Here is a 19499-nt window from a genome sequence, read left to right on the forward strand (position 1 = left end):
TGCGGGATGAAGAGCGAAAGACAGAGAAAGACCGAGATTCAAACTCGAAATCTAACGAGGAACTCTCAGAGCCACGCGAGTGGCCGCGCGATACGCCACGGGTGTTTAAAAACAGCCGATAACAGTGTACATCGCGCCATGTGTACCGAGAAAAGTGCGAATTTTCTGTGGCTTCTTTGTTCCATAACGTTCATATATGGATTTGTTCTTCCATACGGTGAGTAAATTCGGATTCAATTCGACAAAAATTCCATTTTTCCCGGGTTGTCATTAAAAGATTATGCCATCCTTCTCAGTAACACAGGCAGTGATTGTTCGGTCAAATGTTTTCTCTTTACGGTGGATACATTGCGTTTGTTTATGATTTATGAAAACGACGTGAGATTTGTGAGATTAAAAGCATCTTGATTACAAGGATACAGAAATATAAGTATATTGAAATTTTTGATAGGAAAAAAGATAGGAGTTGTGTAAGAATTTGTTTGATCATATTTGTCCGATAAAGTGGTGTTTGCACGAGTGCTAGATTGTTGGTGGGTTTTTTGAATTGAGGATTTTGTTCAAACGTTAAGTTGACAGTGATATTTGAGACTGTTGCTTTGGAATGTTTCTTTCGAGATAAATGTTTGTTTAAGACGGTGCTTCTTGCAGAAATGGAAAACAGATATTTTTGGGTGTAAGAAAAAATTCTGCTCTGTATCATATATTTTAATAAATGTTCGTTTACTTCACTCTCTTTCTCTTATTTATATTTCTGCGATAAAAAGTAAACAAATAGCCACAAGATTTTTCAAATTTCATTTTATTTCCGTTTTGAATTGGCATGCAACGACACTATTAGCATACAAACTATGTATTAGATAAATCGATCGAAATTAGTTTAATAATTAATAAATTTCCAGCTCTAAAGTAACAAATTTACTTTCCACGTAAGATAACTTTTTTCAACTATACGAACCAACAAAACGGACGAAATGCACACGTACAGAATAGAAATCACAAGACCAACTACGAGTTTATCAATTAACGTGATGAACAAGACTGACGTTTAATTGTGTAACAATATCGCGTTCCGTGTTTCATTCATTTGTTCCTCGAGGTGGGAACGGCGCGTTTATGGTGTCAAACAAGGCTCCCTTTTCAAGGGCCAAGTGAGTTCTGTCTTTGAAATTGTCTATCTTGAATTTCTGTCGTCTGTTGAAAGTAAATAACGGAAAAAGCAAATAACGGAATACCATGAGATAATCAATTTTTGCGCGAATTTTTCATGATATCGTGGGGTTACAGAGAATTATAGTAATTTGTAGATGTTATATTATATAAAAGTTTAAGATGTTTTATTTTATTTTATTTTATTTTGTATTTTATATTATATTTCCTTCGGTAGAAATTAATCATGAAACTAAATCAAATTAAGAATTTCAAAATTAAGCGATGTACGTTCAATGTTTAGCAGTCAGTTTAGTATTATTGTAAGAATTTCGAGAGTTATGTTAACCATTTGATTAATTCGCATGACGAGCGTGTAATAAATTAGAAATACATTCTTCTTTAAACATATATGTTATCCTCTTTGAATTTTCAATAATTAAATTGATTATTTTAAGCATCTCGTATTATCAAATACATAGATATATAATACAGACTCAGCTGGACAAGATTCACATCCTAATTTTATACAAGAAGAATGCTTTTCTTGAAATAAAAAAAATTCCTCAATTTTACTGTACCGAATAAAAAGAAAAATTCTTGTATAGTAGTAGCGGCAAACAATAAATAGACCGCAAAAATACGCGCAATTGACGATAAAATTATTTTCTTTTTTCGAATTTCTTTTCCATTATTCAGATATTTTCCCTGTTTGTTTTATACATTTGTGCATTGTTCAAAGTCAGTCGTTTCCCGGCATTGTTGTAACAAAAATAAATCCTTGGGTATGGCGGAACGGTTTTCTGACGAGTAACGAAGCGACACATTCCGGGTAAAGAGAGTGCGTTTCAAAAAGAATATTCAGCGAGGTCGGAGCGTTTATACCGTTCTAACCGTGTAATGTTTTTTTTTTTTATTTTTCTCTCCTTTGCTTGTCAACGGCGTTTACGTTTGCTGCGAAAAATCGAATTTGAGCGAACGAATTTCGTCATTCACCTCGAAACTGGTTTTACGCCGACGACTTATGACGTTTATTATTGTTAAAACATTCTTTCGGTATGTGTCATTTTTACATTTACGCAGATATAGTTTCTTGCCAGTTTCGTTACTGTTCAAACATTCTGTAAATTGGCAAACTCATCCCCGAAGAATTAATTCCTCTTACAGGTATAACGTTCACGGTGTATCGAAAGATTTAGTACTTAACACTTGAGACTTAACGTATGACAACAGGAAATTTGTTGAGTCGATTATTTTGGTTCTCCGTTTCAGCAGGGATAGATTTTGTGAATTCAGTAGAGATTTCTTTAAAATTTCTTAAAGTTCTGTTCGACAGATATTTAACATCTTGAAAAACAAAGAAGACTGCTCATTCTTTTTAATGTTAGTTACTAGTTTAATGACTAGTATTCGTGGCCAATTTTTCAGTCGAAAATCTGGACTGAAAGTGGTAGCTCATTCTTTCCGAAAAATTCTTTTACTTACTTTCCCTAAACAAACTTGATGCAATACTATCTACATTTTTTTCCTTGCACATTTATGAAATCTACATTCGACGATACGCGTCAAAGAAATTCTACAACGTACAGATACACGTATAGAAAATCTACGATCAAGAATATACACGTACAGTAAAATCTACAACCTACTCACAATCAGAAAAAAAATAGCGCTCTCAATCAACGATACGGTTCAGCTCATCGCTCTCTATTAAAAGATTAAACAGTCATCGTGCACGAAAATTGCACGAATTGTCGCGAATTACGCGTAGATCACCTCTCCTGGCGGTGAAAAGGAAGATTCTCGTAGAATCTTGGCTGAAAAGTCTCGGATCGCGTGAGCGTTCGCGTTCGCGTTCGCGGAACGATCGAATCCGAGCGGTGAGACTGCTCAATCGCGAGCATAGCCCTCCACGTTGAAATGTCGCAAATTGTACGGCAATCATCTTGTCAAGCTGTTGAACCACGCGTTCGTACACGCGTGGCCGTTCTAATATGAATTCCTCGGAGGCTCGAATGACCTTCTTGAAACTCGGCTCCCACCCGTCCTGTTAGACGCCCTCGACAACGGCTCCCTTTGGTATATTACGTGGCCGTAATAGGGGCAGCAGTTCCCAAACGACGAATGAAATTCCGCGGGAAACTGTGCCCCGGAGAATATTTTATCGTCACGTGAAACACCGCGAAATAGCGAGAAGAAGCAGTTTATTTTACGGCAGTTTTGGCACGCATCGCTGACTCGCGTCTAGATCCGTGGATATCGCCGATAGTACACGACGACAGATAACCTGGGTGCAAGAATTTTACCCGGGATCTAACCGAAAATCGGCTCGATATCTCCTCCAGCTAGGAAAAATCCTTGCAGCCAGCTCCGTTCGCTCGCGGAGCGATTGGATAATCGTGTTTTAAGGCTCGTTACGCCCGATTCCTCCCGCGAAAATTCGGAAGCTATGAGTTTCACGCGGTTACCTCGGCTTCTTGTTATCGTCGTCTTCGGATATTAGGTCGATCTCCATGGAAATTGTATAGGAAAATGACGGAAGCGGGAGCCGTCGCGTTGAATAATTTCGATCGAGAGTGTCTCTCAGGGAAAATCGAGTGATTTTTCTTCCTATTTTTTTTTTTTTTTTTTTACCATTAAATACGCGATATTCGCTGGGAAAAGATTATTCAATGTAAATAAATATTTTATAATACGTTTGACTGGCGAAAGTATTCTTTTCAAACTTGTTTCGTTTATCGTTAATTCTCTGACGACGTGTTAAAAATTCTTATACTCTTTTTAAAATTGTTTATTAAGCTGAATTTCTGTTACTCTGTCGAAAATTTATTGATAATGCGTTGGAAAAGTTTTATGCTCCTTTTTTTTTAATTATTCATCAAGTATTTTGTTTCCTTGATGTTTCCTTTACTTTGTTCGTTAATATATTTTATCATGGAAATTTTATATTTCTTAAAATCGTTAAATATCAAATATTTTCATATTTTCAGACAGTTTCAAACTGCATTTAATAAACTACTTTATTTCCGTGTTTTATATTGTTCCATCGTCGATTCATCGCACTATCTCTTCTTACTATACGTATCAGTTTGTTATCCTCGTATCGTTATTTACCTATCCGAATTTCGTTTGCACGTTTGTCGCTGAACTTATAAATTGAAACGCTCTTTTAAAGCGTTCCAAATATTTCCCTACCCGTATTCGAGCAAGTGCGACAATCAGCACAATTTTCAGCAGCTCGTCAAACATTTCGCGATCCGATGGTGGTGATTGTTGACTCGCTCTCGTCCTCGTAATTAGTCCGTGAATAATTATCTCTTTTAATTTTCTCTTTTTCGTCGATTCGGGGGAGGGGGGGGGGGGAGTGGTGGTATTGTTTGCAATAATGTCGTCATCGTTATCGGCTGTCATTATCGACGCGTCCGACAATACGAATCTTTGCAATAGGTCTCTGACGAAATAATAATTATTCGATATGTTTCTGTTAACAATGAATCAATATTCGAGGATATTCAATACTTGGCGAGCTGCTGTATGTATGCACGTGTGTTTTGTTTCGCAAAAGTTCCCCTAATTATTTCGATTACTCCGAATAAAAGGTTTCGACACGGTTAGCCGTTTAATTGGATTTATTTAACTCGGGCAGCACGTCTGCAAATACGTACGTACGTATCGTTTTCGCATAACTTTACAAATTTTAATGATTTAACGAATCACGTATTACGAATCACGTGTTACGAATCACGTGTATGCTCTCTTGCTTGGAATAATAGTTCAGTCGGTGATTTGTGTTTCAATTAAATTTTCCGTCGTCTCTCTTTCGCTATTCCCCCCCTCGTTCTTTTATTTCAATTGCTACAACTCGAATAGTGTTCGAAAAAATTTTGGCAATTTTTGTTGTGAAAATTCATTTGGTTGAAAGTTTAGGTAAAATTGATCGTGAGACACGTTTCGCTATCGTTTTGGAATATCGAGAAAAAAAAAAAGATAGTCGAGAGACTCGCAATTAGACAAATGCAAAATTCGTATCTTTGAAAATTTATTTATACAATAGAATTTTCACGAAAAATTCAAATATTGTAGAAACCACTATATTTTGAATGTTTTATATTAGATTTTTTATTTACAGATATTTTTTCGTAATTTTGTATTTCTAACAAATTCGTGAGAATTCGCGATTTACTTAAATAAGAATTTAATTTTTGTCAAACTTGACATGACTTTATATCACAACCTTCGATATTTCGATATTCCAATAAGGTAGATATTAATGTAATCTAAGAGAATGGACGATTTCTGAATTTCGTTTCGAAATTACGACTGACTTGTGTTGTAGCTGGGAGGGAACACTAAATATCAGATGAGAATCGGGTGAGGGATAGCTTTTCAAATCAATGGCGCGTGCTTTGCATAATTACACGCTCTTCTGTACCAGTCTTCTGTGATACGAATGCGAAATTCAAGAACCTGTCTGCATTTCCTCGTCTGCCTTTGTAATCCTTTAAGAATTTCCTCATCTACATTGTAACATATTATAATACATCGTGTTGTATATATGTACATTATTACATACCAGTAATAAAAATGTTCGTGTCTGTTAATTTTATATATGAAAACTTCAGATTCATATATTTCCTGTCGTAACTTAAAATTAAGAACTTTGAAATTCAGTCCAAACTTTGCAAAATATATTTTATACATTTTCAAAATATTATCGATTAAAGTGTTACAATGAAAAATTCACTTTAGATGAGTTGAACTGTAAAAGTAATATTTCATAGATACATAAAAGATATATATATAAATACATGCAAGTTACACGTAACGAAGAACACTAATAATAATTATTACTCTTATAATTTTTTCAATTTTATATCGTTCATAATCATGAAATTTTATCAATGTATTGTACTGAACTTTAAAATTAAGAAATTCTGCAAGTTCCACAGAATATTGTTAACTGAAATATTAAGTATTCATAAAAAGATTGCTTAATCGTAAAAGTTGTCACAAACAAGTAATAGACGTTACAATTTATATGCATCGTGGAATATTAATAATAAAAATATCCGTTTATAATCGCGGAAATCCATTACTGTTACACTAAACTCTGAAGTTCTAAATCCGCGAGTCACACGAATATTTATAAAAAAAAAAACTCCAAATCCGAGAGTCAACTAAAATACCACACAAATATTCATAAAAAAAAAAGAAATTACTCTAAAAATATTGCAAACTACGAACTACGGAAATTCTCATAAGCAAATAACATTCAACAAATCCACGTTACACATTATTTGATTTCCACACGTTGCCCTCGAGTATTTACTTGCAATTACCGAGTTCGAACGAGACGAGAAGATGGCGTGTCTCATTATAGTCGTCGATAATCAGCGGAGTCGGTCTTTTCGAACCTGCACGTTCGTTATCCGTCGTTTCATTAATGCTTCGCGAGTCGCAAGAAAAAGTTATTCTTAAGTAGAACAAGTGGATCAGACCGAACACTTAAGCAACCCATCTGGGACTGTCGAGTCGAAGTGGGTATAGCTGATCGCAAATAAAACGATAATACGGGTCGAGTGGAGGAGCGGAGTGGCTTCCCTGGATCTTAGTGTTTCCTTCAATAATGGAAATTGAAATCTCGATCGTATCATTCGGATTCGAACGAAAGATCCCGCGTGTTTTCCTTCAGGAAAAAGTGATTTAGTGAACGTTACATATTTCATCTTCTCTTCTTCGATAAAAATATCGGCGTCGAAAATTTCTCTACGATTTTCCCTTGTAATACTCTCTCGGCATTCCGTTGAAAAACGACGCATTGATTTTCCGATATTTTTAAAACAAAAATTGGTTCCTGTATAAATTTTTTTTCCTTTCGTTTTTTTACGAGAATTTGAGCTTCCTATTTGATTTTCGTGGAATTTTATAATGATCAATCTGGGGGAGTAATGAACAAACTGCGACTGGATTATCGAATTTTTGACTGATGGTTTTATTATATTTTTGTCCGACGATGTTATCGAATATTTCAATAGAAGGGAATTCAAAAAATTTCCAGCTTTTAGACAACGTAATTTAATTTTGTCAAGATTTCATTATCCGTGTTTTTTTTTTTTATTGGTCACGAAGGATTTAAAACAAAAAATGGAATCTGTTGTTTAGTAATTTTTTAATTCATTTTGCACAACACGTACGATAAACTGTTCTCGATTTACGTTTATTCGTACTTCTTTCGTATTTAAAGAATTTCCATTTTGCTCCGTGTTATGTGTAAAATTAAAAACATATCTAATTACTTTTCATGGTCACGGACCAATTACATTTAGCAATTTTAATACTGAAAAAATACAGATTCCAGATGAAAATGTAGCTCGTGTGGTGCGCAGTTGAATTAACTCATTTAGCTTCTGTTAAAAAAGTATGAAAATGATCGAGGGAGAAATATAATACAGAACGTTGAAGAAATGAACGAGGGAACTTCTAAAAACCTAATTAATTGGTTACATTACGATTGAGTTTTACAGCGCTATGTCTCCATCTTCCCTTTTAGTTAATTTAAATTTAAATTCTCTGTCTCAGTCTCAATCTGCATCTGCCCAATCTTTTAATTAATCTCTATTCTTTAAATTTAAATCACAAGAACTACGAAGAAACGAACGATTTATCATTACGTACATATACGTATATATACATCTCGTACATCTCAATTCCATTTGATTTAAATTCTACATTTCTAATAATTATTTAAATATTCTACATTTCAAACGTTCAAGTTGATTGTGATTTTTTTGACAGTTTTCCAATCACCAGAGTCTATCTGATCTTTTACTTTCATTCAGCTTCTGCCCGCCACGAGTGGTACTTGTTATTTCTCATACGTTTTAAACCGTACACTTGGCACTAAAAGGGTTAAAGTGGCCAAGATAAACGTAACATCCTGTTATACACGCCGGGTCGATTTAACGCGTCGAATCTATCGACAATGGCAAGAAAGAACTATCTATTCGTTCCTGTCTCGCGAGTGTATCAATCCTCTTGGCTGTATCGTTCCCCCTTTTATTAATGGCGTTGCCAGCGTGGGCAACGAATAAGACGACCCGGAGGAGAGCGAGGAGAGCGGCTGAAATACAGAGAGTCATTTGAACAATTGAAAACGGCAATACCCCCATCGCTGGCTTTGCTTGCCGATCCAGTGTTTCGTTGGAATAAACATCGGGGATTGGATCCCGGATCGCATGGATTCTTGTTACACAGGAATCACTGTTAAAACCAGAAACAGACGAGACGCTATGTACAAAACAACGAGGATGAAAATGCTCGATAGAAGGCGCAAGTTGACTCGGTGGCACGGAAAATTTATATTTTCGTCCTCTGCTTCGTCTCTCCTGATATGATTCGTCTGCCTTTCTCTCTTCCTCTTCCGCTTCTCTCTTTGCCATTCTCCGGGAGTTAGAAACTTTTTTTTTTTTCTTTTTCATTTCTACTCTCGTTTCGTAGGGGGTATAAAAAAATTAAAAAAAAAGGTATGTAAAGACTTGTAGGAAATTTACGTGTTTCGCAAAATATTGTAGATTGATTAGAACGTTTGAAATAATCAGTCAAAATTACAAAATGCTTGAAAAATAATGTGATACTGACGTTTAGGGAAAAAAAAAAAAATAGGAATATATTACAGTCCAGATTATGTAAAATTTCAAAGAGGCAAATGAATCTATTGATTATCTTATGTACTATGAATAAGAGATCCTGTGAGCCCTAGAATAAGTGTTACATTTGTTTCGAAATTAGGAAAATAAAATAACATTTCATTGTAAAATATACACGTGCAGTCTAAAAGTTTCATTGTCCACGACAAATAAAAAGTGTTCACAATTTTTTTGGCGGGTATGCACGTATGTATGTACATCGCTACTCGAGCATATCGAGACGTGCCTGTACGAATAGTAATTATGACAGCAAATAGCGACGAGTCAGTGTGACAAGAAATTAATCGTAGAAACTTTGCACCGTTGCAGTCGTTCAACTATAACTCAACATAGTTTCCGCGACAAATTCGATGATGCAAATGCCTGGATTTGTCTTACGGCTGAACCAGTGTTTAGAATCGTGTCAGGATTTGTTCCTGAGGATACGGCGAGATGCAAAGTGACGGAACTGTTGGGGCAAACAAACGGGTTCGTGCGTTGCAAGAAAAACAGATGAGCTGCATTACGCTTCTTCCGATCCACTCGGCCGTGAAATATGCTCCCACCGGTGAAAGATTTCTCGCTTTTAACGCTATGTTTCATCCGCCGTACGTATTTTTCTCTCGCTTCGTTTTCTTTCTTGGAAATATTTCCTTAGGTTTGGACGTGTTTGAAAATTTTACGAATTTCCGACCGGTTTGGAACGAGGCGTTGAACCACTCGTTCGACGCATAGCGTTCGATTCGAGACGCGAGATAGACGTTTAGGCAGGTTTTGGTAGTTGGTCCGTAAATTATTGCGGTGTGTTCGCCGCAAATAAATTGCATTAGATCTGAGCGACAAAACGCGGGAAGTTTACGTGTAACTGGTAATTAAGGATGAAGGTAATTCAAAGGGAAGTTTCTACTTACCCTTATCTTGGTGAACCTGCAAATGTGGTTAGGGATGTCGTTGAAATATTCCTCTAAATTGCTGCCGTGTTTAATTTAGTTTTTCGTCGCCAGAGCGTAATGAACTTGTACTTGGATTCTGATTTCTATTCTTTTCAAAAGTGATTACTTTTGCTTTGAAAAAGCACCGTTTCAGCAACATTGGTATTTTGAGAAATATAACATTTGACAATGTTTAATAACAACGTTTAACAAATTGAGTAATTCACAGTTTAAAATAAATGCGAGCAGAAACAGCTGCTTTCATTATGTTATCCGACTTCGATTGAGAAAAAAATAGATTGCTCTACTTTTGTATGATTAATACTTATTCGTATCGCTATTAATCATTCCATTTATACGATTAGAATAGCTTATTGGACTCAGTTAATGATTATCATTAATATTATAATTACAATAATTACAATAACAACAATATAATTTATTGTATATAATATTATTATATTATATACAATTAAATTTAATGATAATCATTCCAATTATATACAATTAAATTTAATGATAATCATTCTATGCACGATTAAAAATTGGTTTTTGTTGGAATCAATTAATGGTGCAAACTAATATTCAGGAAATATATAATTTATTTCATATTTATTTTTGTTTCTATTTTACATTTATTATCTCATCATTTCACAAAAATAACCTGCTAAATACTCTTTAAAAAAAAAACACAACGTGTAATAACATCATTGTTCGACGTACAAATTAATATTACATTTGTTATTATTGAATTTATAAATATTATATTATATTTCTCACTGTTCTACTAATACAGGATGGGCCAAGAGTTTCTTCTCGCCTATTTTTATTTTCTAATAAAACATCGAAACGTAAGAAAAAAAACTAATTTTGTTAATTTTATACAGTTAAAAAATTGCGAATTTATTTTAGTAGAAAGTGATTTTTCGCTCAACCTATGACGTGATGAAGGAAATTTCCTCAAATGATATTCATCTCTTACTGGAGCAACTGCTACGCTCTCGTAAAAATTCTCGGGAATTCCCTCAAGATTGACGCGGTAGACGTTTTAAAGAGTTGTTATCCATTTACAAGTCAGGAAGATTGAAGTCGATAAGCTGGAGTGAATGGCGATGTTGTCGATGGGCTGTTACTCGTCGGAGGAACGTGTAACACGCGAAAGGTATTCCTAGAATTGCGAAACTTTCGACATCAGTGACGTAAACCGTCTGTTCGTTCACAGAATTGATGGAATCATTAAGATCAAAGAGATTGTGCAATTGAAAAATCGCTCGAGATTAATAATATGTAATTTGCATGAAAGAATAGTCATTATTATAACAGGTTCTTGGAATGATTGCACGTACAAGAGAAGGTGAAATTAAATGCTGTCGAACGCTACGTTATTTCTGTATTATTTTTATGTATTCGAAAAGTGTAGTTACAGTTTTTTTCTTTTTTCTTTTTTAAAGAAATGAAATTCTACACTTTTGGATACGTGGATTACTCCAGTGCCGTTACGCAATCATTTAAAGGAAATTTAATTCCAATAATATTTTAAATAGAAAGGAAGCTGAAATATTTATATTCTTCTTGAATCGTCAATTGAAAAATTATTTTTACTTTCGACATTTGTAATTTTCAAGGCTGGTTACAGAGTTTTATAAATTTTGGAGAAAGTTAATTTGTTTTACGCTTGGCCACCAATTTTTTAAATTACCCTTTATGCAAGACGGATTGATATCAAAGTATGGTCTGTCAATAGAAAATTTATTACAATGTAAAGTAAGATGGTCCACAATGATTTCTCTCTTCGCGAGAAAAGCAATTACAGCTTTTTGTTCCAATGGCCATTGGATAATGGAAATAATGGCCTAAATAGTTACTATAATAATAAATAATGACCAAAAAAGATTGCATAATGGCAATGCAATAATACAGCGACGAAATAAAAATAGCAACAAGTATAGGAATACGTGCTATGAAATTTCAGAAAATGTAAAAACACGGAAAACAGAGAGATAAACTTTACTTCGTTCGTACGTGCGTGTTATGTGTTTTAGCGATTTTGGGAAAAGTCAGCGGTTAGTTGTAACAAATCAAAGGTACCAGCTCGGTATTTCAAGGTAAATAACATTTCACGGAACGCGAATAGATCTGAATCGACGATGAAGGTACCTTTTCTCGACGATCCCTCATTGTGGTCTGCCCGTTGTCTTTTCACCGTGAGAGTGCTGCCGAAACCTCGCGAAATTAGCAATGTAAATTCGACCCACGTTCCCGACCTACGGGACGAATTCATCTTTGAACGGCGTATTGTTCACGTGTACTCTTTCTAGACAAACCCCTCGAAGGCTGCCTGTTTCCATATGGAATCAAACTTACGTTTCAAACAGGAAATTAATAGGAAACGAGCGTTCAATTCGATGTTCAAACTTCTCTGTAGCTTCTTCGTTATCGGAGTAAAATTTCATTACAAGTGTACAACTGCTGGACACAAAAGTACAATTTTTAAACTAATATACATAACTTTCTGATCACGCGTAGAGATCTAAATCTCAGTCATGTCTTTTTCAAGTCATTTTTAATATTAATCGACTGATAACTTTCTTTTCGATCCTGCTGCGACGATAGTAAATTTTCGCATTTAATTACTAACATTGTAATAGAACTTGCGTATTTTGATCGAACAAGAAAGAGGAGACCTCCTCTAATCGTAGCAGGTAGTAAGTAAAGTAAACTAAAAATAAGAGAACAATTAGAGGAAGAAATGAAATTTAGAAACGTTGGGACGAGGATAATAATAACGGTGTTTTAACATTCCGCTTCGATTCGTCGGTTAATTTTGTTGACGTATCCAACAAAAATTCTAGCAAGCCTCTTAATTTACCCTTGATTAATGCGTCAATGAATATTGATTGTATTACAGCCAGGCCGTGCGTTAATGATGCGTGCTGATGAGTTTTTGCACCGGTCGCGCAATCAATAAACGCAAACTCTAGCTCGACGCTAAACAACGGCTGTGTTTTCTGCTGCATTTTGCCGAGATAAATTAAATAGCGATTGAACGATGATGTTGTCGCGTTATACACGTGTTATCACGTGTCCCGTGACGAACGACGAAATTTCAAAATATTTTACAGAGTACGGTGCTCAAAACGATCTTTTAAATTGAACGTATAATATAATTCTGTCGAGCACAGTATTTCTCAATTTCATGAAATACAAGCACACGATACGTAAAAGATACAGAATATTATCTTTTTAAACAGAACTATTCCACTAAATAATTCACTTTAACCGAGTTGAACGTGCGGACGAACGAGCGTTTTGATCAAGTTTGCTCGCCATTGTCAATCGTCGGTAAAAAGTAGTTCGGTGAAGTTACGTTCCACTTTGTACACCCGATGGAAAACCTTGTTTCCAGTTCCATACACGCCGAGTTTCGGTTTGCCACCTTAAACCGCGAAGTGACTTGACGCGAACTCTGTTAATTTTCACGGTACAGTGTAAACTGAATGGCCACAATGAAATACTAACTCGCCTGTTTGTCCCGACATCTTTCTACGGTGCGCGTAATTAATTTTCCTGTTGTCCTGTTGGTTGATTTATGGATCAACATTAACCGAAATTTCTGTGGCGTTGCCATGCTTACGTTTAACCTGAACGTGGACCGCTACGTCTAAACTGAGCAGATTTCCTCTTGCTAACAAAACCGCCGTTCTTCTTGCTTTCTCTTTTGTTTCGTGCAATAATGTCTGTTTGTTGAGTTGAGTTGACGCAACTTTATGTCGCATCTGTCACGTTGGAATAATGATAACATACGATGACGTTAGCGATGGTTTTTTTCTCTTCAACCCTTATTCAGTTAAAATGAATCGTTTGAAGGTACGGCATGCGTATTGTTTTTTGGAAATATTAGAATACTAAATTCGTTTCTACAAATATTTATTATGGTGCCATAAAATTCTTTGGAAACCGATGAAAGTTCGCGAAAAGAAATTTAGACATTATCATAATGTTAATCGAAAAAAAGAAACACAATGACATTGTACATTAAAATTTCATTCGGGTTTTTACCATTTCGTCCGGTGATTTAGTGATAAATTAATTTACAATATTACGTATGTACAAAATCGAGTATTGGTACATTTGTTACTAAATTTACACTAAATTATACGGTAAAATCTAAATTGCACTTTAAAATCCCTTCAGAAAATCATGAAATAACATCATAAATCAACGTCGTCTCTCTAGCAATAATTTTTTTTTATATCGAACGCGTATAAAAATCCGGACTTTCACGAACGAAACAAATATCCAATATCCCCTCCCCCCCCTCTCTCCTCTATCTAAGAACAGGCTAGCTTCATTTCCGATAATCAATTGATTTTCGGAATGTTATCCTATAACCGGACGATCCAATCGTTGCTTCCATCGATGCTCGCTGCAGTTTACCAAGTTTCTATTCTTCCGGCGGATTAATTTCCCTCCGACTATGGCTCGTATATATTCGCATTAATCTTCGTTCGTGAAGGGCAAGGGGGGGGGGTGGAGGGCAACTTGATTAATTGATTGTCCTATCGTTTCCTCATCTCATTAGGCAGCTACTCACGAAGATGTCAATCCGATATCGACGCCACGTGGATCGTTTGGTCCTCGCGTGCCACCCCCCCTCTATCGATCGTTTAGGTCTAGACTCTCGCGACGTATACATATTCCAGATACATCGACAAAAGCTTCGTCGTCTATTCGATTACCACGGTTCCTTAGCGAGCGAAGGATTCTTTCTTTTTCTTCCTCTTCCTCTTCTTCTTTCTTCTCCTCCTTCTCCTCCCTGGCCGTGGCTTGAAATGAAATTTTCCCCTTTCTCTCTCTCTCTCTCTCTTCCACTGATTCCCTTGCTCGACGATGCAATAGCCCCGGTGAAAATCGTAGCTCTCGGCCGTCACGACGTCGAGCTAAGACCTGATAAGGGGTATGAAGGGGGCTTTAGGAGCAGCGTGTCAGTGGGAAAGCTCGTTGATGAAAAAATTCCATTACGTTGCCTGGCCTAGGCGCGTTGTTACAAGGGAAAGATAAATTTCTGCGTTAGACCGTGCGGCTGCTGCGTGCTATCGTGCTTGGCAAAAACAATAATTTGTGCGAACGACGCAACCGGGAGCGATTTCTTCTTCTTTCGAACGAATATTGATATTCCGATTTAGCTCTCGAAGCAGCCTGAGGCAACGGTTCAGCGATCCCGCGAAGCTCTGAGCTACAGCGAGTTCTGATTGATTTGTGTTATTTGTCCAATTGTCTGTTGATATTTTAGACTCTAAAGATGTAAATAAAGATAAAATATAAGGGCCAAAAATCAAATTTCTACTAAAATGAATCCATAAGGTTTTAATCATATGTTTTATTTTAAATTTTTTCTCAACATTTGAAAGAAATAATTTTCAAAACACAATGAGAGAATCATAGTTTTAAATTTAATTTAAAATTAATGAAATTAGTTTTTTCTCATATTTTGATGTTTTATTAAAAAAAAAAATAGGTGGGAAGAAACTTTTGGCTTATCCTAGTATGATTCACTCGAGGGTTAACTACTGGAGTACGAATAGTGAAATACAGTGGCTAGGTTAAAGGTGTATCATACTAGCAGATTAATACACTACTTTACAAAAGTATTTGAACGTTCATTATGGAAAATTTTTACGTCCATATTTATTTCTTGAAGTCTGTCCTTTAATTTTTCCGAAGAAAATGTGGAATTGTCTATTTTGAAGAAGCTCAGTTTTAAACTCAAAGAAAGAATTTATGAGATTATAAATCGATATTACGATTACTTAGTTTGCAAGAAGTGATCGAGAGTGAAGATTGACTGCGAGTACCTCAGATTCGTGTTTGGAGATTAATTTGATTGTTGAGAATTTAGATTTTAAATATTTAATCGTATCGCGATTTAAATATTTTATGCGATTACGGAAAGTATTTATAGAAAATGTTTCAACTGATAATATTTTATATTTAATTGATTACGCAACGTCAATCGATAAATGTAATACGACATAATGCAATATTAATACACGCAAACGTAGTAATAGGTTGCATACAAATGTTACTTAATTAAAATTATTGGAACCACACATATTTAGTATTGTTTTGTTAAATCAAATAATACGCGTATAATTAACAATTTTATAGTATAATTAATAAACCATGATACAAATGGCTAAATGACAGAAACGAAGGAATTAAATCGAAAATGTAAGCTTTCTCCGTCAGTGAAATGTCATAGGAAAGGGTCAAAAGTTTTATTTGTCGATCTGAAGATTTTTGGCATGACACACATCGCTTATATATAGAGAATGATACTGAGAACTAGACGATAAAATCGAACACACGCTGTTCGTGAGGTAGAGTTTCTGACAAGTGTTCAGGTATGATAAGAATTTAGTTGTTACTATGTAACAAACACAATAACGAATATACACAAAAATAAAAATTTTTGAAGCTTGCAGATACTATATAGTACCGATAGCGGTGAAAGAATATTTTTAAACAAAGTTTGAAAAAATCTAGAAAAATGTATAATAGAATCTACTTTAGTCGTTAGAAACGAAAATCGCAGTAATTACACCGTGCTGTAACTTGTTAACTTGTTAACAATACTACTTTTGTTTCTCGTTATGAATTTTCCTACGCGTACAGTCAGCTGAGTATCGCAGAATGCGGAGTATCGAGTATGAAACGGCGAACGAGTAACGTTTTAATTGAAAGTTTCATAATAAAGATTGGCAATAAATCTTGGTAATTTCCTTTAATTAAAGGAAAGTAACAACAACTTCGGGAGGGGAAGATGGTGTATCGGTAAATAACTTCCGACGAAATGAAAGTTAATGTTGAAGAAAGAGACAGAAGATCTGAAGACAGTAAGTCTGTAAGACTTTTGTTCTTTCTTCGCGATCTTCTTCGATGTTTCTGCAAAACGTCGTCCCTCGCGCAAGAAGTTATGTCAGATGATGAAATATAATTCTCAAATGAAGTTAATTACTTCAATATCAACGGTTTATGTTTTCGAAATTCATACTTTTTTCTTTTTTCTTTTTGGTATTCCACAGAAACATTATTTTTCGCGAGAAAAAATTACACATACCGAGCGATATACCATCTAACTAGATTAATTGTTGAAACTTAACATCGCAGTTAAAAAGAAGACTCTTTTTCGTATCTCGTTAATCGTAATTATTAAAATTGGATTATTTATATTTATATTTTTTTACGGACAGAATCAGAAAAATGTTTCAAATGCAGGTAACATTGTAATTTTTGTATTTGCAATATTTAAAACTATGGTTAAGACTTATGGTTAAAAGATTTATAGTTAAAAAAGCGAAAGATTTTAAATTGAACTGAATTTAAATTATAGCGAAAGATTTTAAATTGAACTGAATTTAAATTAAATTGGAAATGATCGATTAATCGAGAAACAATTCTCTCTTTTCCTTTCTCATTATCATAATCGATCCCACATAACGAAAAGAGCACGAGTTGTTTGTAGTACGTAAAATCAACATTCCTTATGTAACAATGCTGTAAATATTTAAACATTTTCTACATATTGCAATATTGTATATTTCACACGTTCAAACGGATATCCTTATCCAAATGTATCATTTTATCTATATATATATAAAAATCTATATTTTATTCAACGAATAACACAACAGAATCGCAAAAACGGCGCTAAATCCAAATCCAATAATCGATTTTCCCAATGAGTTAAAAACCTTCGAGCCATCAGTCAAGAAATTTGCCATTTGCATTACAGAGAAGTAACGCTTCCATATCTAAAAGAACTTCCTTCCTTATCAAACGAAACCCACCCTCGTTCCTCGCAAGATGGAAATAATTGTTCACGGTAAAAAGCATTAATGATTCGAAGAAGTACGTTAAATTATCCCACGTGGACTACTGCGCGAGCTCGCCGGTCACCAAGAGGAAGAAGTTGAATTAATTTTGCAATTTCTTTGGTCGAACGACTAACTCCGAGTGCGAGGGGCTGAAGGTTAATTACATATCCCGGCTGCTTTGCACGTTCGTTCACAGTTAATTGAAACTTCTCGTCGGTGAATCCCGCTGTCCGTGTCTCAGGTGCTCTTAAAAGTAGCCTCGAGCGGATCACGATCGACGACCGGAAACGAAAAATCGCGAAGCCGTGAGAAGGGGAGAGAGAGAAAGAAAGAAAGAGAGAGAGAGAGAGAGAGAGAGAGAGAGAGAGAGATAGAGAGCACTGGGCTAAAGGGGCTGCTAATTGCACGACAAATCGTCGGTTCCTCGCGTTGCTCGTTTTTCATTCGTACAATTATGTAATAATATTTCAGGCTCGATGGACGGTTCGTTTTAATTGCGAAAGCGAAAGGTTTTTTTCTTTTATCGTCTTTCTTCTCGCGTCGTTTAATTAATGCAGCCTGTTTATGATTAACGATTTGATTAACGATACGTTGTTGGATTATTATTATTGTTAATCGAATGTTCAGACGAGTGTCTGAGAAGTGTCTTTTTATTTTCCCAAGGCATGATTAATAGGTTCAAACAGTGTCAGTGATTAATCGTTGATCATCATTAGGTTTTATCGTTAAAAGTAGTTGTCTATGTGATATAAAATAGCGCGATTACTGAAGGAATTTTGCAGATTCTCTGAATTTGCTTGAAGTATATATTTCATTGTCTTTTAAAAAGATCGCGTTATATTTCTAAATTTTTGTTTAATTTCGTTAACGTTTAGTTTGTGTAACTAATACACGTACATTTCAATTTTTCATTGCAATCTGTAAATGATGCTTCCAGTAACAACCGTAGTAACTTCTTTCTACTACAGTAGAACTCCGTTTATCTGCACTTCATTTACCTGAATCAAATTCCCAGCCAGCACCCGGCCAAATTTACCCTTTCTGTTCAAATCTGAACTCCTATTATATGAATTGTACGAGAAATCATTAGTAAAATGTCCTTCTATTATATAAACTTCAATTACATAAATTGAATATTCGTCTCGCAAGTTTTACCGCATGATATTACAATATTATCGACGCATACTACTTTAACTTGAATTAACTTAAACTGCATTCCAATAACAGACGTAACTTGTTTCAATTATCTCAAGTGGAGAAAGACCGAGATAACTTCTTTCCTCCAGCTTCCTGAACGGAAATTCTTAAATTTCATTGCGAACAGAGACATTCATCGGGACGAGCGTCGCGATTAAAGTTCTCCCCTCTTAAAACAGCTCTTCAATCTCCGGGCGGAGATCGATAACATTTTTCCGATAAAAGAAAAGAAAAAGGGAAAAGAAGGAAGAAGAAAACATTACGTGGCAGGTTTACTAGCGAGGCCAAGCTTTCAGTCATTACTCAAGGGACTCGTTTCCCCCATATTCGGGGCTCTTCAGCAGCATCCGGTGTGTCGATCACCTCGGCTTGTAAAAGCCACGGGTGAAGTCCTCGCGCGCACGTACGAAGAATCGGGGGTGTCTGTCAAAGGACAGACAGCTCCCACCCCCGGTTTGCCACCCCCTCACCGGGGGTTTAATTAAACTTTTGCGATGGATTCGCCGCGGCGTGGCGTGACTGCTTACAATGGAGAAACGAACGAATTACTCTCGATCGTCGTCTCGTCGTTGGCTTTGTTGTCCGCTTTAATTGTTTCCACCTGGAAACGACTCTTTCTTTCGTTTGTCCCCTCGCTGTTTCGTAAGGGGAAAGTCGCT

At 35.6% G+C, this 19499-nt stretch overlaps 1 protein-coding gene across 3 annotated transcripts in view; it reads left to right on the plus strand.

The window, feature by feature from the left end:
* The first annotated feature begins 44 nt into the window (after window positions 1-44).
* The window catches only part of LOC122534914, a 102504-nt gene continuing 83049 nt past the window's right edge, over window positions 45-19499 (plus strand). For all 3 annotated transcript variants that reach the window (XM_043665996.1, XM_043665995.1, XM_043665997.1), the window contains exon 1: window positions 45-217. In XM_043665996.1, coding sequence (XP_043521931.1) covers window positions 139-217 — 79 coding nt within the window. In that variant the 5' untranslated portion in view covers window positions 45-138. The remainder of the gene's footprint in view (window positions 218-19499) is intronic.

Source organism: Frieseomelitta varia, unplaced genomic scaffold, assembly GCF_011392965.1.
Source record: "Frieseomelitta varia isolate USP_RPSP 00005682 unplaced genomic scaffold, Fvar_1.2 scaffold_648, whole genome shotgun sequence".
NCBI classification, from domain to species: Eukaryota; Metazoa; Arthropoda; class Insecta; order Hymenoptera; family Apidae; genus Frieseomelitta; species Frieseomelitta varia.